The sequence below is a fragment of the Hyperolius riggenbachi genome, chromosome 9, assembly GCF_040937935.1.
Source record: "Hyperolius riggenbachi isolate aHypRig1 chromosome 9, aHypRig1.pri, whole genome shotgun sequence".
Taxonomy (NCBI): domain Eukaryota; kingdom Metazoa; phylum Chordata; class Amphibia; order Anura; family Hyperoliidae; genus Hyperolius; species Hyperolius riggenbachi.
The window spans coordinates 123,171,932-123,193,064 of NC_090654.1; the positions used below are offsets into that span (position 1 = coordinate 123,171,932).

A 21,133-nucleotide genomic window follows, 5' to 3' on the forward strand; every position below is an offset into this window, starting at 1 on the left:
CAGTAAGGACCCTGCAGTCCGCTGTTCCAGCTCACGGTCTCAATCTGAGCATTTTCAACAAGGGTTTGTTGAATTTACTTTCATGGCTGCACTCTCGTTCATGTACAAATGTGACCATACTGTACATGAGCAAGGCACGGTCTGCACATGCCCAGTAGTTCGAAGTCACTCATGCGTGTCTTTATCCACCTTTGCCTCCATGCCCGAGCATCTTCTTGCTACTAGGCATGTGCGGACTGCACTCATGCGCTCAGTATGCACATGAATAGCAGTGGCCACATAGGTGAAGAGAGTCCTGGCCCGCAGCAGTGGGCTCCCAAGTTCAAGTGGGCATAATTTTTATATGCAGCTAGAATACAGTTGAATCAATCTAAAGAAAAATATGTATTTTTATTATTGTTTGAATGTATGTAACATTGCTTGCCCAATAACCCGCCCCCTCCCCCACAAAACCACCGTGCAGACAACAACAACAACAACAAAACCTCCAGCTGAAGAGATGGTGAAATGTTTAATTTCAAAATAACAAAAATCTTTTGTACGTTTTTTTTTCCCTGTTTTTCCAGAATAAAAGATTCTTCTTCTGAGATGGCTAATTTGTGTGCAGTTCATGGTGCTTATTCATCTGTATGCTGGGAAGGGGACATGCATGTGATGACGTGGAAATACTAAGAACCTTCCTCACCTGTCGCATCTCATGCTACTCTTCAAAGGAGTTGGGTCACAGCGCTGCATGTTCTCCGCATACTCTGCACTGCTCAGCTGCAGAGACATCTTGGTTACAGCTTCTCTCTGAGCTTCTATAGAACTGAGGGATTTATTCACCTAAAGAGCAAAAAAATAAAGAAATAAAAGATAAAACATACTGTGAAGGCGGTAGCGCTTGCTCATGACGGAGATCAAAACAAAAAATGGCCAATTCAAAGCAAATAAAAACAGCTATAGTCTGTGTAAGCACATCATACACAAAGATTCTGCATATATGCATTAGGCATATATTTAACCAATATGAACTGCATACAAACACAATAATAAGCAAGAAAGTGCATTGCTGCTAGCCCGGAAGTGCTCCTTCCAAACCCTTCAAAGCGCCACTTGCTGGTAAGAAATTGTGGTGCAGTAATCTTATTAATTCATTTGTACTCATTGCTTCTGACTCACATAGCTGATTTCTAAAGACGTAGCATATGCTATTTCTGGACCGCACGCAAGAATCCGTGGAGACACTGTTTTTCAGAGGTGATAACATGATTTTACAATGAGAAAATCTATCTACTGGTTTCACTGAAATATTCATATTCCATTAGGTACGGTTATGTTTGGCAAAGGCCACCATTTTGGAGAACTTCGTGTAATACATGTTGCTTTGCACATCAGTGAAGAACTCAGAATGGAGGTTACATTATTTACTATGGATGCCTGCATGCATTTTCCTATGATGGTATAATGTGCAAAGGCCCTGGTCGGCTCACACAGGAAAGTAAGAAGGGCTGGACTTTCGTATTAAAAAACCCAGTGTGTTTGCAAACAAAGAATCATGACTTGACCATTTATAAAATATTTGTAATGCAAATGACACAACATACAAATAACAAAAATAATAATGTGAAGCAAACATTTGTGAGCTCGACAGCTTCCCATCCCAAGTGGAGATAAGACAAAATTGTTTTGTGCATTTATTTTGCTTAGCAATTCAGATTTTACAAAACATTTCTCTATTAGAAGTATTAAAAATGAATGCTTCCTTTTGGAGCTTTGACTGCAAGTTGGCATGATTAATGAGATGCAAACAATTTCTCATTGTATTAAAATTTGATGTAAATGTTATGAAGTTTGAACTTTTACCACAATTGTTTGTACAACAATCACTCGCTAACGATTATTCTAGGTGACAATTTACACTACAACTCTTAATTAACATAATAACAATATTTTTGTTCTAATAAAAACTCCACTGGAGCAGGCGCCACCAATGTAATAATAGCCACTGTATTGATCACATGAGTTAAAAGCAGCAATACCATGACAGACCGCTGCTTGCTGCTGATTGGCCAGCGGCACTTGGGATGCTAGCGTGTTAGTTTTAAAGCCGCAATCTTTTCCTTCTGATCAGGTAGGTGTGTTAGTGCATGGCGACCCTCACTATTAATGTTGATTAGTGTTGTACAAAGGTATACCACTATATGGAAGTTTATTTTTAACTACAGGAGTGTGTAACCTGAGGAGTGGGACTAAACTAGTCCAGCGAAGTTCCCCATCAGGTCCTCCTGACTTGTGGTGCCTTATGATTGGTGGATTTGAAACATCGAGCACTGATTGGTTTACACCTCCTATATTTTGTGTTAGAAATTGAGTTTTATGTATTGCAGTCTTGACAACTTGACAAAGAGCATGGATGCTGAAAAAGCGGTCTGTCGTCGTATTGCTGCTTTTAACCCATGTGATCAATAAAGTGGCTATTATTACATTGGTGGTGTCTGCTCCAGTGGAATTTCTATGTGACAGCTCCAGTGGTGTGGAATGCTGCAAGCCTGGGCACACCGTCTTCTTCTTTTTATGGGTGCTGTTCCAATCCTTTCAAGAGTTCTATGTTCTAATAAAAAGAATATTAACACCCAGTTCCAGGAATTAATTTACTTTGCCCCACTATATTTAAAAATATAACCACCTCCCCCAGCCTCTTACATACCTTCAGAGATCCTCAGCCTCGAATTGGGCAACAGTGATTCTCCTCGCACCTGCACTCCCTTGAACTCCTCCTCACTATTTGAATGCTCTTCTTTATAGCAAACAACATATGAGAGGGTGAGTAGATAAGTGTCCAGACAGTCTCACATCCCTAACCCATTCCAGTATTCCCACTCTGGAACATACCATAGGGTAGACACCCCACTACCATCTAACATGTTTCGCCCCTCGTAGGGGCTTCATCAGGAAATAAGTAAATAAATAACTAAAGTACAAGTGCATACAAAGTGATATGTGCAATATGTACAGACAGTGGGCCAAAGATTGGTCTTTAGGTAATAAGCCTTCCATAAGCTTACACGAGGTGACCTTTCTTAGGCTTAAGGTCTTTTTCACTGTAGTATTGTGTAACAATAATGCGATCTGTACCATCTAACCATCCTTTTATGAGGGTTTACTTTATAAAGTGTTAGGCTCCCTTAAAGAGAACCAGAGATGAAGCAACCTCATGTATTTTACCTTATAAATCAGTGGGAACATGACAGTAAACACCTAATCTGCTCTTTGTTACATTGTTCTCTGTTTAATTTGCCTGTTATCAACTCTAAGATAAGAATCCCGACTAAGCAGTCGGTCTGGCTTTGCTACAGAATAATTATAGCTGAGACTGTGTTCTTTGCTGTCTTCAAGTCCAAGCCTGCCCCCTGCTGGCTTTGCTCAGGAATCATTATAGCTGAGTCATTATAGCAAAGCCAGACTCAATGCTCAGTCCGGGATTCTTATCTCAGCTAGATAACAGACACTTTTAGCAGTGAGGATGGAACAGAGAGCATGGTAAATGTTTTCTCTAATGTTCCCACTGATTTCTATGGTAAAATACACAAGGGTGCTTCGTCTCTGGTTCACTTTAAGTGGTTGGGTCTTTTAAGCAAAATATTTTTGTCTTGTACTGTATAGGTCCACTTTAAGATTGTTTGTTTGGCTACTAAGTACTACACTCTAGTTAGTGGACCTATGGATATGTATCTGCCTTATTTGAACTTCTACAGGGAGATCTGCTGCTTCCGCATTAGAGATAGAAAACAGCACTACAAAAGATAAAATGCAAGACTCGATCACCTGCTGGCCGGATCCTGAAAGTTGCATTCCTGTCTTGGGGATTTGAGGATATCTGTGGGGTTTTTATTTTATTATTATTCGAAGCATTAAAAGCCAACAGCTGGATGACAGACACGCGCATTCATCTATCCCACTGAGGGCAGATGTTTTAAATCAAACTCTATTTACATTTGTTCAGATACTGAGGCCCAGTGCATAATAGAGCCGGCTCGGAACATGCCTTTTGTTATATTAAATTTCTTACCCTCTTGGAGAAGGGAAGTATAAGATTTGTGGTCGATGCAAGGAGGAAATATTTCTTATTTTTGTACAGTGAACAGCTGGGGGCGAGGCAGAAGAAATTCAATTACAGAGGTGACTGAAGAAAAGCACAAAGTTGCTGTTTGTCTTTATATTCTGAAATATTCTAAGTACTCTGGTTGGAACAAAAACATATAAAACACTGGATTATGGGGACTTCTTTCTCTTTTATACTATAAGCTCCAGGAAGAGCTTTATTGAAAGAGAATCTATTGTATTTGCCATCAGGGAACCACGTATGAGATATGGATCTGGGAAGAAATAACATTTTCATGGTGCAGTGGGTCAGATGCCCCTTCTCATTGCTGCCTACAGTCCATTAAGTGCCATTGGCCTGGCACCAGGGCCATATCTACAGGGGAGAAGCTCCTGCAACTTCAGGGGGGCCAAAGCTAAAAGGGGGACCACAACTACTACTTCATATCCTCTGATAAAGGGCTACATCCTTCAGATCAGGCGTTTTTGTGACTAGGCTTGATATGAGTGTGAAGATTACGATGTCTACACATTTTTTGACTCTTGCAAGATGGGCCCTTGGCTGTGAGGGTCACCATGGGCAGGCAGGGGAAACAGTGTGAACATCGGGAGCCCCGTTATTTGTAGTTATGCCCCTGCCTGACACCCACTATATTTCTGCTAGGACAAGATGTGGAGCTACGAACACAAATAAGGAAAAATGATCTATATTGAGGGGAAAATGGGTTCTTCCTGTCAATTACACATTTTACCCAATTGTATTGCATATCTGCTTTAATATTGCAGGTAATAAGCAAATCATACCATTGGACTTGCGGAAAGTAAGCACTGGAACAGCATAGCAAAACAGGTAGGGCCAGCGCTACCATAGAGGCAAAGAGGGCAATCGCCCCAGGGCCCCAGAGCCTGTAGAGGCCCCTCAGGTGTCTCCTCCTTCCTAACTATTGCTCCCCAGGGACTCTGCAGAGTCTTTGGCAGAGTAGCATCTCACCTTTGCTGGTGGGCAGATGAGACACTACACTGACATAGACACTGCAGGGGTCCCGGGGAGCACAGTTAAGTTGGGAGGATCAGCAGGCAGCTCAGGAGCCCAGTACGGGAAATTTGACTGCAACAAAGGACACCTAAGGCCGCTTTTTGGTTAGGGGGTGTCTGTTTGGGGGCCCCAGGGTTAATTTTGCCCTGGGGCCCCACTGTTACTAGAACCGGCCCTGAAAACAGGCTGTTATCTTACCTGCCACAGGCAATTATACAAATGACATGCGGACAAGCCTGGAATTAGACATGTATATCAGTTAGTATTATAAATTCTTGTCAGCGCAAAACTGGATATCACAATAGATAAGTCACTGAAGTGCTATACTGCATCTGTGCCCGCCGCCACCAAGACAAATCCACACTTACCAAATTTAGGTCAGACCCAAATGATGAGGCCTGCAGTACATAATGTTTCCAACAGATACCCTGACGATCTTTGCACTGAACTGAATGTACTAAGGGACATTTTGTGGCTACATCTGTATTTTGTTGATTTATTGATTTGTGCATTGGCAGGACCGGTTCTAGACTTTTTGCTGCATGAGGTAAACTTGTGAGGATCCCCCACTTGGGATCACACAGCACCCGACAATTCGCAACGCAAGTTATAGTTGCGGTGCGACCAAAAAAAAACACCCTCCATATAGGAAGGTAGGTAGCCAGGTATAGGAGTCCCCTATAAATGAAGTCAGGTATGAGTGCCCCAAGTATAGGTAGCCAGGTATAGATGCCCCCAGTATAGGAAGCCAGGTATAGGTAGCCCCAGTATAGGTTGCCAAGCATAGGTGCCCCCAGTATAGGTAGCCAAGTATAGTTGTCCCCAGTATAGATAGCCAGGAAGTAAGTACTTCCTGTATACGGAACCACTCTCCTGTCTCTGCTCTGTCTGCGGATGGGTCACCGCGGAACTGAGGTCTTTTGAGGGGGATCCGGGGACTGTGGTTGGGCCGTTGACTTGAGAAGCGAGCGGTGGCCAGGGAGGGAGGGGGGGGGGTAGGATGCCACCCCTTGGAAGATGCTGCCTGTCGCAAGTCATTCAGGTGGCGTCAAGGAAGGTCTGCCCCTGTGTGTTGGCCCTTGTTCTTATCTGTGTGGTTTGTGCTAGGTGTATGCTGCATACAATATATACATTTTTAATGGCAGGTACTGGAAGTGACTGCAACTGCATAACTGCTTTTTCACTACACCTTTATCAGTCATCACTACGGTCTAATAAGATGTAGGTAAAGGTTGCAAACTTGCCACCTGATAGCAGCAGTGTAGGGTTGCTGGGTCACACAGGTTCTCTTCTGCTTCCAGTCTTAGTACTCCAGGACCGCGGTGTGTGCTGAAAACATAAAGGGTACTGAGTGTGTTACTATGTGACATATGGCCATCCCAGATTCTGTGAGCTGCAGGTTTATGGTCTGCAGCAGTGGCACTTTACTTATATTCTATGCTGTGATACGCTTCAGAAAACTATCTGCCCATACCCCAGCACCCTTCTACAAATCATATCTTTTAAATTGGAATCAATTTCCTCTTTGTATTATCTGTCTTCATTTTCTTGACTACATTGCACTGACATGACCCATTTATAATTAGAGTTCACATATTATTTTTCACTTTTATCTCATTTCCATTATAAATTAATGTGATATTTATATGCTTCATGCTTCAAACTGATTTGTCTTTTCACTACTTGTCCAGCACTGATCTTATCCTTATATTACTGCCATATATCTATAGTATGAGTGATGCTTCCTTAATTACCATTATTCTTACTGCTATGTTAGTACAATGTGATATACAACATATTGCAAAAGAAGACGATACAAGCACAATGTGACAGGCTGTAGTGTTAAACAATCTCACCCTTGCTTGTGCTGTCCTGCAGCAAATCAGCTTCTATGATGTGCTCCAACCAGGTTCACCAGGAATGTACACTGTGAAAAGCAGGAGGTGGGCACTATACATACTGTACTAATGGTGTATTCACTAATAGTGGATGTACGGTGTAGTGTCTAGTTGTTATATTTTGTCTACTTATACTACCAGGTCTATGATGGTAGGATCAGTCAATAGGGTAGTATGTTGAAATAGTATATCTATGGGGGCCTAGTCAAGATAGCAGTTTTTGCCCACCACTGCTGATCACCTGGCTTTTTTAGTAATATTTGGAGAGGGCTAGTGTCTATCAGGTCATAGGCAAATGCCTAGGTTTGCCTTGTGGATAAACTGGGTCTGACTTTATCGAGTTGTACTACCAGCCCATACAGGTGTCCCTGATGTTTTAGTGGTCAGTAATGGGGTAGGGGCTGCTGGGGCATGTAGTGCCACCATACAGGGTATAGGAAGGCTGGCTGGGACTTGTGCTGCACTAGTAAGGCCTGTTGGGGTATGTAGTGCTGCAATGCCGGGTACAGGAGGGCTGTCTGGGACTTGTGTTGCACTAGTAAGGCCTGTTGGGGTATGTAGTGCTGCAATGCCGGGTACAGGAGGGCTGTCTGGGACTTGTGTTGCACTAGTAAGGCCTGTTGGGGTATGTAGTGCCACCATACAGGGCATAGGAAGGCTGGCTGGGACTTGTGTTGCACTTGTAAAGCCTGTTGGGGTATGTAGTGCTGCAATGCTGCGTACAGGAGGGCTGTCTGGGACTTGTGTTGCACTAGTAAGGGCTGCTGGGGCATGTAGTGCCACCATACAGGGTATAGGAAGGCTGGCTGGGACTTGTGTTGCACTAGTAAGGGCTGCTGGGGCATGAAGTGCCACAATACAGGGTACAGGAGGGCTGTCTGGGACTTGTGTTGCACTAGTAAGGCGTGTTGGGGTATGTAGTGCTGCAATGCTGGGTACAGAAGGGCTGGGACTTGTGTTGCACTAGTAAGGGCTGCTGGGGCATGTAGTGCCACCATACAGGGTATAGGAAGGCTGGCTGGGACTTGTGTTGCACTAGTAAGGCCTGTTGGGGTATGTAGTGCTGCAATGCTAGGTACAGAAGGGCTGGGACTTGTGTTGCACTAGTAAGGGCTGCTGGGGCATGAAGTGCCACAATACAGGGTATAGGAAGGCTGGCTGGGACTTGTGTTGCACTAGTAAGGCCTGTTGGGGTATGTAGTGCTGCAATGCTGGGTACAGGACGGCTGGGACTTGTGTTGCACTAGTAAGGGCTGCTGGGGCATGAAGTGCCACAATACAGGGTATAGGAAGGCTGGCTGGGACTTGTGTTGCACTTGTAAGGGCTGCTGGGGCATGAAGTGCCACAATACAGGGTACAGGAGGGCTGTCTGGGACTTGTGTTGCACTAGTAAGGCCTGTTGGGGTATGTAGTGCTGCAATGCTGGGTACAGGAGGGCTGGCTGGGACTTGTGTTGCACTAGTAAGGGCTGCTGGGGCATGAAGTGCCACCATACAGGGTATAGGAAGGCTGGCTGGGACTTGTGTTGCACTAGTAAGGGCTGCTGGGGCATGAAGTGCCACAATACAGGGTACAGGAGGGCTGTCTGGGACTTGTTTTGCACTAGTAAGGCCTGTTGGGGTATGTAGTGCTGCAATGCTGGGTACAGGAGGGCTGTCTGGGACTTGTGTTGCACTAGTAAGGGCTGTTGGGGTATGTAGTGCTGCAATACAGGGTACAGGTGGGCTGTATGGGACTTGTGTTGCACTAGTAAGGCCTGTTGGGGTATGTAGTGCTGCAATGCTGGGTACAGGAGGGCTGTCTGGGACTTGTGTTGCACTAGTAAGGGCTGTTGGGGTATGTAGTGCTGCAATACAGGGTACAGGTGGGCTGTATGGGACTTGTGTTGCACTAGTAAGGCCTGTTGGGGTATGTAGTGCTGCAATGCTGGATACAGGAGGGCTGTCTGGGACTTGTGTTGCACTAGTAAGGGCTGTTGGGGTATGTAGTGCTGCAATACAGGGTACAGGTGGGCTGTCTGGGACTTGTGTTGCACTAGTAAGGGCTGTTGGGGTATGTAGTGCTGCAATTCTGGGTACAGGAGGGCTGGGACTTGTGTTGCACTAGTAAGGGCTGCTGGGGCATGTAGTGCCACCATACAGGGTATAGGAAGGCTGGCTGGGACTTGTGTTGCACTAGTAAGGCCTGTTGGGGTATGTAGTGCTGCAATGCTGGGTACAGGAGGGCTGTCTGGGACTTGTGTTGCACTAGTAAGGCCTTTTGGGGTAAGTAGTGCCACAATACAGGGTACAGGAGGGCTGTCTGGGACTTGTGTTGCACTAGTAAGGCCTGTTGGGGTATGTAGTGCTGCAATGCTTGGTACAGAAGGGCTATCTGGGACTTGTGTTGCACTAGCAAGGGCTGTTGGGGTATGTAGTGCTGCAATGCTGGGTACAGGAGGGCTGGCTGGGACTTGTGTTGCACTAATATAGGCTTTAGGCTTTTTTTCTCCTGTGAGGCTTTTTATTATTATTTATATAGTGCCAACATTTTCTGAAGCGCTTTTCAGAGTCTATAGTCTTATCATGCACTGCCCCTCAGAGGGGCTCACAAACGAATCCCTACCATAGTCATGTGTTCATTGTAGTCTAAGGACAATATTAGGGGAAGCCATTTAACTTATTTATATGTTTTTGGGATGTGGGAGGAAATGAGAGTGCCGCAAGGAAACCAAGGCAGACAACTTGTGTAATCACATGATGCAGGATGACATGCTGGGCCCTAGGGAAAGAGCTGAGCAGTGACAGGATAACATGGTGACGCAGCAGTGGACTCCGTCATGCAGCAGCATTTGGAAGCAGGCTTCCATTTGCAAAATACTCTGCATTGCTGGTTGAGGTACCCCCACCCAACCTATGCCTTAGACTCTACCCACCTTCACTTAACACTAACCTGGACCCCCACATATGCCTTACACTAACTTAAACCCATACCTACACCTAACACTAATCTCTCTCCTACCTACACCTAAAACTTACATTCCCCTAACCTTAACCCCCACCACCTATGCCTAACACTAACACAACACCACCACCACATACAACTAGCACTAACCTCCCTCATACCTACGCCTAACACTAACCCACACCACCTATGCCTAACACTAACACAACACACCACCACATACACCTAGCACTAACCTCCCTTATACCTACACCTATCACTATCCTCCCCTATACCTACACCTAACACTAACCTTCCCCCCTTACCAACCCTTTACATCAACCTCCCCCATACCTATGCCTTACACTACTCTTCCCCACCTTTGCCTAACAATAACACCCTTCCCACATGCACCTAACACTAACAGCCCCCACCTACTCCACCCAGAACAGTTTCCAGGCCACACCCATTCTCTGCCATGGCATGTCACACTCACTCCTTTCCTTTTTTGGGTGTACAGGGAATTATTTAATACCCAGCATCGGGTGTCATTTAATACCCAGCATCAGGTGTCAATTGCCCTGGGAGCGCCACTGCAGTACAGTGCTTTGTATTAAATATTTGTCTATAAATGTTTTTGGATCGTGGAACAAATAATCTGAGTCTCCATTAATCCTTATGGGGAAATTTGCTTTAATATAATTGTGCTTTGGCTTACAAGCATGTTTTCAGAACAATTTATACCTGAAAACCCATGGTTCCACTCTATACTATTATATATTAGTAAGTATTAGATTTCAATCTTCCAGAAAAGAGTTAGATAGCCAAAACCTCAGTGTACATTCTAACTCCTTTCCTCACTATCAGAAAGTAAAACCATTTATTTTCCGGAGTTGGGCAGTTATGTTTCTCCTTTCAAAATTGAATTCCATCATATATAACCGAATAAACCATTAAATCTATTTTTCAATTCATACACATTAAAAGATGTTTGTCAGCTTCTGTATAAAATTATTCTTATAACTGGTTCACCAACATCTTCTGTTTCTTTTGTACAAATACTTATTTTATAAACCATAAATGTGCTTTCTTAAAACAGAAGGTATTTGCGATTATTCAGGTTAGAGTGAGCATATGAGGTCTCCCACAATGCATCACTGCTGAATATGCAAATCATCCCTTTGTTGTCACTGAAAGCTAACACAGAACCGCTGGAATGCAATGATGTGTCAGCTGGTTAATATTATTATTATTATTTATTGTATTTATAAAGCGCCAACATATTACACAGCGCTGAACATTAATTTAGGTTACAGACAATATTTAGGGGTGACATACAGCAATATGACAATACAGGAATACAAGAAAACCAGATCACACAGCACAGTATGAGCATAAGGTAATGCTTAGTCAGTCACTGGATGGTGCATGGAGATTAGGCAAGTTAGGTTCACTCAAGTGCATAACATGGGTTCACAGTAATGGAGGTGCATGATCAGGTAGGACACAAAAGGAGGAGTACCCTGCCCAAAGGCTCACAATCTAGAAGGAGAGGTAGAGACACGAAAGGTAGGGACCAGAGTTCCGTTGTGCGTTTAGAGCACTTGTGAGGGGTGGTAGGCCAGAGTGAAAAGGTGAGATTTGAGGGCCTTCTTGAAGATGTTGAAGGAGGGGGCTTCCCTTATGGGTGGAGGTAGAGAGTTCCAAAGTGTTGGAATCAGAATCAGAGTACGACAGGCATCGCACCCGGAATTTTTTGTGGTACACACGGCATAGAAAAGTTTAGAGTTACATGTGAAAGGGGCATTTAGACAATAGACAGACAGAGATATAGAGAATGCAAGATAAAAACTGATAACAACTATATTGTTTAAGCAGCAGCGAGATTACATAACATGCATAACTTGATAAAGGGTGCAACTTGATTTGAGCCGCAGTGCGAGACTATCATGTTTCCCGAGGGTGGTAGCTCGAGTTCAGCAGGCGGACGGCTTGGGGAAAGAAAGTATTTAAATGTCTGGAGGTCTTGGTAGGGATGGATCTGTAGCGGCGACCCAAAGGCAGGCGGTCAAAGTAGCGACTGCCGGGGTGGGAGGGGTCATTCCGTATTTTATTTGCTCTCGACCACAGTCTAGAGGTGTGTAGGAGGTCCAGAGGTGGAAGGGATGACCCAATGATTCTCTCTGCAGTATTTATTACTCTCTGGAGCTTGAGTCTGTCACTCGCAGTGGCGCCTGCATACCATACGACTATGGAGGAGCAAAGTATAGACTCAATGGTGGCAGTGTAAAAAGCGGTCATCAGTTCTCGCGGCATCCCAAATTTCCTCAGCTGTCTCAGGAAGAATAGCCTCTGCTGGGCCTTCTTCTGAACCTTGGTGGTGTTCTCAGCCCACTTCAAGTCATTGGTGATGGTGGCACCTAGAAAGCGGACACTCGACACCCTGGAGACGTCGGTGCCTTCAATGGAGACTGGGTCGAGTGTGTGGGGGCGCCTTCTGAAATCCACTATCAGCTCAACTGTCTTTGCCGCGTTGAGTACAAGCTGGTTGTCCTTGCACCACCTGGAGATACGTTCAATCTCATTCCGGTATGCTTGTTTACCGTCGCTGCCAATAAGCCCCAGGATGGTGGTGTCATCTGCAAATTTAATGACCTTGACCGAGTTATCAGCTGATGTGCACCTGTTAGTGTAAAGGGAAAACAGGATTGGGGACAGTACGCACCCTTGCGGGGCACCTGTGTTTGTAGTTCTTTCCTGTGAGGAGCAGCTGCCAAGCTTCACCAGTTGCATCCTGTTTGTTAGGAAGTCCTTGATCCAGGAGCACAGAGTGTGGTCAAGACCAAGTTGCAGCAGATTGTCGTATAGGGTGTTTGGGCAGATTGTATTGAAGGCCGAGCTGAAGTCAAGGAAGAGGATCCTGGCGTAGGTGTCAGGGCCATCGAGGTGTTCGGCGGTGTATGTCAAAGCAGCTCTTGCGAAGTCCTGGAGGCGTGCATGGGACTGGGTGATGCGGGGGGCGGTCAGGCGAAGTTCATTGGAGGAACGGAGTGAACGGCTAGGTGTGTACCTCTGAGTAAGATCAGAAATGTAGCTTGGACAGGTTTTGTGGACAGATTTGTAGGTCAGACACAATATCTTGAATCTGATTCTGGACTGGATAGGAAGCCAGTGGAGGGATTCACGGAGGGGAGCCGGCCTGGTGGAGTGATGGGAGGAGTGGATAATTCTGGCTGCCGCATTCATGATGGACTGCAATGGGGCTATTCTGGTCATAGGGAGACCAGACAGAAGGGCATTACAGAGCCAAGTTACATGTACCAATAATGGCAATACAGATCACAACTCAGTTGTATAGTAGCACATTCTGTACTTCAGGTATGGCAGGCATAGTTTGTGTCCAGAGCCCTGGATGACTGGGGTGCAGTCATAGACATACTTGCCATACCCTAGATTAGCTGCTGAGAACACAGCGACAGGTGCTATGGCTCACCCTTAGTCCTCACTCTACACTCCAACTGTCACTGGCTGGGGTAGGCTCTGGCACTCATATACTCCCATACTCTTCACACAGTCAGGGAGAATTCATGTCAGCTATGCTGCATCTCCTGATTTCCACCTCCTGACCTCCCTCATGGTCCAATCATTAGGGATGTGTCTGGAAGACTGAAGGCCAGGGGAGGCCAGGAGATGCTGTTCAGCCATAATAAATGCTGTGTGGCTGGGCTGATGATCAGAACATATGAGTGCCCTCACCCTACCCCAGCCAGTCACAGTGGAAGTGCACAGAGCATGGGGTCTTATATTTTACTGGGGGGGGGGGGGCTATCATGGGGTGCTCTCTACAACTAGTGTCTTTCATGAGGTGCTGTCTGCTACTGGAGTGTTGACTATTACTGTCTTGGGGTGCTGTCTAGTACTACGGGGCTGTCAAGTGGTCCTGTTTGTTACTGTGGGCTGTCAGGGTTTGCTTCAATAACTGAGGAACATTCATAGAGTGCTGTTAGCAGAGGCGGGACAAGGTCCTCCAGCACCCAAGGCTGAGACAGCAAAGTGCGCCCCTCCATCCCACCCCAGCCTTCACACACTGATTGCTATTAAACTAAGAGGAACCCCAGGGCCCCCAACCTCCCCAACACCTTAATCTCTAGTTATCTGACTTGCAGTCACTGTCTTGTATCCCCTTTTCTTATTTCTTTCTGCTTAAAACACAATTGGGAATGACAGCTGAATGAATTGTGCGCCCCCTCCTACACTGCACCCTGAGGCTAGAGCCTCTCCAGCCTCTGCCTCGGCCCGGCCCTGGCTGTTAGTTGGGGGCTGTTTTGGTGTGCCTTCAGTCACTGTGGTCTGTCTTAGGGTGTTGGCTGGGGTCAGTAACCAGGTGATGTTTGTTACTCAGTTAATCTCAGTAGAATAGCTAGTCTCAGTATATGCCTATAAAGTTAGAAATCTCATTAATGTCTGCAGGGCAACAAGCTTCAGCAAATTTCTTGGGAGTCTCACTGATATTTTCCACACTGCTGAATGCGCATTTTAGGTACAGGCAGGACAATGTTGCCACATTTTGTACTTTATCGCAACTTTCCACATTCCAAATAAGAAATTGTAAATTAAAATGCAGAAATGTGCGACTTTACCTAAATCTTGATAAAATTCTTAATACACAACATGAATTATATGAATGACTTAGTTGACTTGTTCTTGGGTAGAAGCAGGATTATGAATACTAGAAGGTTAATATGTCCTGTCGGTTATCCATTATCATCTGTCCCATCTCAAATTCAAAGAAAATGTGAAAAAAAAAAAAAGAAATTATGCTTTAATTGAGATATTTTGAAAAATGAAGGCAGTGTTTTAGGCAGGTGCAAAGTAGAATCCCATTAATATAGGTAATTAACATTAGCCTCTACTTTAATTAACATGCGCACTTTAATTAGCAAAGCATTAGACAACATTAGAAAAAAAAATGGATTTTCACACTGCTGGGAATCACTGGGAAATATCAGAACATTGCCTATCTAGGCCACATGAACTGCATGCACAACCCTTACAGTCATATATAGCTATGCCAGTTATAATGAACTAGGTCTTGTACTTAAAACAGGATTCCGTGAGTTTCCCCCAAGTTATATCAACAATTATTTTTTCTAAATTTCATTTTTTCCCTTACTTGTGGTCTCTGAAAAACAAAAACATTCTGCTCTGCCTCAGTGATGGCTGAGCCATTTATAACAAGTTGGAACCAGAAGGCATTGGTAAGCTCCCTACTGAAAACACTATGCAAAATACAATTGTGCCTCTTTGAAACATAAGGTATCTTCAGGTTTGATGAAAGCGGATGGAGTATGCAGACCATTCCTTTATGTCTTTGTAAGCTTGGTGTGCAGATGTTCCAAGTGGTTTTGGTGAATTAATTAATACACGATATGGATTGGATACGGCTCTGTGGTAGGGGTTGATTTTTTCAATTACATTTTTTAAAAATGTTTTATAGATTTAATTTTACTTTTTGACATTTAAAGCTTCAAATCTGTAAACCAAATTAAGAACAAGTCCTACGTAGGAATAGGTCTATATATACCATTGTTTATCCCATCAATTTATTTTCACTTCAGGTTCACTTTAAGACTATATGCATCCCCCTATTTTATAATGAAAACAAATATATATCCGGCGCATTCTTGAAACCTGCTTGTAATTACTTTGCTATGTACAGCCAGTTGGCCTAATGTGACTTAATAAATTGCATTCTAACAATGCATACCACCATATATATATATATATATATATATATATATAGATACATCTGTATAGATACAAATATAGAAGCTGCCATTACTAAATATGAATTTTAAAGTAATGAGTCTTAGGGGATGTTTCCTAATCTTGGCTTAACTACCTTATGAGCTTTGTAGACTACACTGGCTGCATACTTCTTCCTATGTTCACTTCAATTTAATATATGTTTTCCTGTATTGTCGTATTGCTTTATGTCACCCTAAATTTTGTCTGTAACCTAAACTAATGTCCAGTGCTGCGTAATATGTTGGCGCTTTACAAATACAATAAATAAATAAATAATTTGATTTGTCTATATAGCTGTACCTGTGTATATAGTAAAGAAGCACATGAAGATTGCAGCAGACAAGTACTGCAACTCTACTGTGCTCCAAATATCACAGCCTATGAGCTAGCTCAGATGGGCAACACACATGGGAGATAGACGGGTAGGACTATATATTGTGTTAGTAATGTATAGAGACACACTTGTTATATCATTATTTTTAACAATCATAATGATACCGTTTGTCCTTAATCAGAAGTGGTGGATGAGATCTGAATCCAACCTGGTAAGCATACCGTATCTCAGCTCAGAGATCAGGACTGCCTTAGGCGTATTCAGTAAGGTAGGAAGTGACATCTTCACAACACCTTGCCCGGGAGAAGTTATGCTTCCAGCCCCCTCCAGCATCTAAAGGGTTACTCCCGCTTCCACCCTCACCAGTCATCACACGTGGTAAAATGACCTTGTATTTCATTAACTGATAATGAAATGGATTTATTCCGCTAACGGTTTTAATTAAAATGCTGGAAGTATTGACTCTGTCTTCTCTGATTCCCCAAGATGAATAATAAAAAAAGGGAAATGGAGTGCCGAATGTGGGAGACTTTCCGACAAGGGGGGGAGGGTGGGGTGGGAGGTTGTGTGTCAAGAGCACGATACCATCTCACCATTTCTATCCCATCCCGCCACTCTCGTCATTTCTCACTGCAAATCGGTTTGAGAAGGTTTTTGATGTCTAATTATTTTATTTTTTTTCTAATCCAAATCAATTTCTGCTTACCTGAGTGTTTAATTAAAAAATGTTATTTTTAAGTGTAATTAAACGGACTATTTCTGGAAGAGAAATCTGCTGCCTGCTGTAGGAAGCACTGACAATACTTTAGTTGCTTTGCGTCACACTTGCTGATTCTAGTTCAATTTTTGGAGACATGTGGGCAATACTCAAACTTGCTGCTTTGCCAACAAAGTTTGCCCAGTGCAAATGTTAACAGAAAGGCTGTTGTTCGTTTATACTTTATAACAGTCACTGGGATATGTTTTATCTATGCTTAATCTTTTATGATTGTTTATCATGGGGCTGAGTTCACACATATTTTATTCAATATGTTTTTCAAGGGGTTTGCCATCTCCAGTTTTACATTAAAGATAGACGTCAGAACTGGGTACAGTGATACATTATTAGTATGGCCTTATGGGGATGGGAAGTCCTAGCCAGTATTGATTTGTATAGATAATCAATTTCTCCTACTGAAATAGGTGACATGGTTTTACTGACATGGCTATGGAGAGTTCACGTTTTTTCATATTCATGCTTGCAAGTCTCTGTTTGGCTGGTTGTGAACATGTGAAGAAGAGGATGATTCACATAACGGGCTTGATTCACTAAACCGTGATAACTAAACCCATATCACGGCCGTTTTCACGTGCATTTTCGAGTTTGCTAGCGATCGTGAATTATCGCGAATTATCATGAGCCAATGCGAATAATTCGTGATCGCGCACAAACGAGAAAATGCGCACGAAAACGGCCATGATATGAGTTTAGTGAATCAAGCTCAACATCTGGTAAAACTGGCTTGTGTTGCTACTGACGATACATATGTAATGTGTGGTACACTAGCAATGTGCATGTTACTTAGGTAACGGGATTTCCTCGATGCACGCTACGTAACTGGCAATAAATACTTATTTAATATTTTTTATGCTTAGTCAGTTAACTTTTCTCCTGATTTTGCGGGACATGTTTTCACATCTTATCAATGAAATACCTTTTAAGCATCCAACAAGCAACAAAATACTAAATACTAAATACAAAATACTAAAAATTAGTCTACTATTACTTTTTACCAACTTTATAGTACTGTTTTGATGGCTAGAAACAGAAGAAGGTTTGCAGTGACTGTTAGGTGACATTAGGTTTGACTGTTCCTGTTAGATCTGGCTGTAAGTGTAAACCTACCATTAAGGCAGTACACACTATATCTGCCACATGTAGAGACCAGGAGCTCCTCCTAAGAGCGACAATTCTGCGCACCAGTGCATAAACACATTTTTTTGGCTACATCCTAGCAATACATTTCGTTGTTACAGGGAGGGGGTTGGCATGGGGCACAACGGGAGGGCTTCCAGCTGGTGGGGTAAACAGTGGAACCATGCGCTCAGCCATTCTCATCTTACAGAGCCTGCGTGCCAGAGATACCTGTACACGTTCTTGGCCAAAACCGCCTTGGCCAAGTTCAGTCTAGCATGTGTACAAAGCTAGGAGAAAACTCAGGAGAAAAAGTGAATTGCATATGGTCCAGAGAGGTGAAGTCAGAAGTTTACGTACACTTAGCGTAAATTCTTTCATGCTCACTTCATTACAGATCAACAGATTTTGCACTAACCATAAATTTGGCATAGCAATAAAAATGTCTACGCTGTGCATAAAGTATTTTTTTCCAACAATGTTACCAGACAGATTACATATTTCACTTTTTTATTGACTGACTGTATCACAATTTCAGTGGGTCAAAATATTCAAGTAAGGTTGCTTCGGTGCCTGATCCATGCCATGCGAATCCGAGTACTGAAATGTGATCTTGAACAGAAGATGAAAAATGATCTGCTAGGAGAAAACTTAGGAGAAAAGGTAATTGATTAAGGGTCATGGGCTCAAAAGTGGTAATGGTTACAGGAAGTGGCTAAAGGGTAAGTCCACTGTAAAAATCCCAAACTTCCTTCCCATTGCAATCCCCTCTATTATGGTGCCCCTATTACATGTTCCCATTTCACATGTCTCCCTTTTAGTGCCCCCATTAAAGTGTCCCCCATTATAGTGCCTAAAAATATAGTGGCCTCTCATTTATAGCAACCCTTATAATGCTTCCCTTATAGTGCTTTCATAAAGGGGCAAGGAGTTAATATAGCATAGGGGGCCAGGGCCGCCATCAGAAATTTTGGGGCCCCTCACAAATCATCAGTCCGGGCCCCCCCCCCCCAAACTGAGAAATGTGCGTAGCCATTACATGTTGGCAGAGCTAGTTGGAGGCTTGCTGTCCACAAATTAATCACGAATAACCACGGTGGATACTCGTGATTCAAGTTAGCTCTAATTGCCACAGCTGAGCGGCTAGATGCGGCGGGGTTAATTACCCAGACCGCCGCTCTCCGCCCAGCGTTTCAACGAGGTGCAAGTTTCCGAATGGACGCGTTGCAAGCCTCGATATCGAGCACTTCCTCCTTCAAGCCGGAAGGAGGAAGTGCTCCATCATTTTTTTAGAACCTCCCAGTTTTATTTTCTGTTTAAAAAAACTAAAAAAGTAGGTTTAATGCTATTGTCTCATATGGTAATGATTCAGCTTTTCCCATAGTCTCGCAGTTAGCAATCATGTGACCCCCAACAAGACAAATTCAGCAATCATGAGTCCCCCAACAAGACAAATTCAGCAATCATGAGGCCCCCAACAAGATAAATTCAGCAATCGTGAGACCCCCAACAAGACAAATTCAGCAATCATGAGGCCCCAACAAATCATGAGGTCCCCAACAAATCATGAGGCCCCCAACAAGACAAATTCAGCAATCTTGAGGCAATGAGGCTCCCAACAAATCATGAGGCCCCCAACAAGTAAAAATTTAATCATTAGGCCCCCAACAAGACAAATTCAGCAGACATGAGGCACATAAATAGACAGCATTTCACATAAATAGGCATAATGCCCCCTTATTATGGTAGACACCTCTCACCTGGATTCTGACAGGGACCCCCAGGTTAGGTAGTGAGTGACATGGAGCCCTTTTAGGTAGTGAGTGAGTGACAGGGAGCCCCTTTAGGGAGGGAGTGGGTGACAGGGAGCCCCTTTAGCTAGTGAGCGAGTGACAGGGAGCCCCTTTAGCTAGTGAGCGAGTGACAGGGAGCCCCTTTAGGGAGTGAGTGAGTGACAGGGAGCCCCTTTAGGGAGTGAGTGAGTGACAGGGAGCCCCTTTAGCTAGTGAGTGAGAGACAGGGAGCCCCTTTAGCTAGTGAGTGAGAGACAGGGAGGCCCTTTAGGGAGTGAGTGAGTGAGTGACAGGGAGCCCCTTTAGGGAGTGAGTGAGTGACAGGGAGCCCCTTCAGCTAGTGAGTGAGTGACAGGGAGCCCCTTTAGCTAGTGAGTGAGTGACAGGGAGCCCCTTTAGCTAGTGAGTGAGTGACAGGGAGCCCTTTTAGCTAGTGAGTGAGTGACAGGGAGCCCCTTTAGCTAGTGAGTGAGTGACAGGGAGCCCCTTTAGCTAGTGAGTGAGTGACAGGGAGCCCCTTTAGCTAGTGAGTGAGTGACAGGGAGCCCCTTTAGGGAGTGAGTGAGTGCCAGGGAGCCCCTTTAGCTAGTGAGTGAGTGACAGGGAGCCCCTTTAGCTAGTGAGTGAGTGACAGGGAGGCCCTTTAGCTAGTGAGTGAGTGACAGGGAGCCCCTTTAGCTAGTGAGTGAGTGACAGGGAGCCCCTTTAGCTAGTGAGTGACAGGGAGCCCCTTTAGCAAGTGAGTGAGTGACAGGGAGGCCCTTTAGCAAGTGAGTGAGTGACAGGGAGGCCCTTTAGCAAGTGAGTGAGTGACAGGGAGCCCCTTTAGCTAGTGAGTGAGTGACAGGGAGCCCCTTTAGCTAGTGAGTGAGTGACAGGGAGCCCCATTAGGCAGTGAGTGAGTGACAGGGAGGCCCGTTAGCTAGTGAGTGAGTGAGTGACAAGGAGGCCCCCCCCAGCCGCCACCGCTGCTTCCCCTACCTTGCCAGGCTGCCAGCAGCGTCAGACCTCAAGATCAGCGGCGACCCGACCAGTAAGAGTGGGCGCTGGACGCACCCGCTCTATATGCGGAAGTGATGTCACTTCCGCATATCAGTGCGGGCGCTGGGTCCTAGCGCCCGCACTATTGTCGCCGCCTGATCGAGGTCTGACGCGGCGGCGGAGGCGGCGGCTAGAGGGATGGAGGGAGGGAGCAGCGGCCAGGGGAAGTTGAGCGGCGGTCAGGCGGCACCCGCTAGGGCCGCGGCGGGGATGGGGCCCCCCTGCAGGCCCGGGCCCGTGACGGGAGTCACGGATGTCCCCCCCTGATGGCGGGCCTGTAGGGGGCATGCCATGCACATGCACAGTGCTGTCAAAAATGGCAT

General features: G+C 44.7%; 1 protein-coding gene across 1 annotated transcript in view; it reads right to left on the bottom strand.

Annotated features, from left to right (window-relative positions):
* Positions 1 to 21,133, bottom strand: part of AKAP6 (A-kinase anchoring protein 6) — a 357,905-nt gene that overhangs the window by 131,150 nt on the left and 205,622 nt on the right. Inside the window, exon 8 of the mRNA XM_068253456.1 lies at positions 686 to 825. Within this exon, the coding sequence (XP_068109557.1) occupies positions 686 to 825 (140 nt within the window). The remainder of the gene's footprint in view (positions 1 to 685; positions 826 to 21,133) is intronic.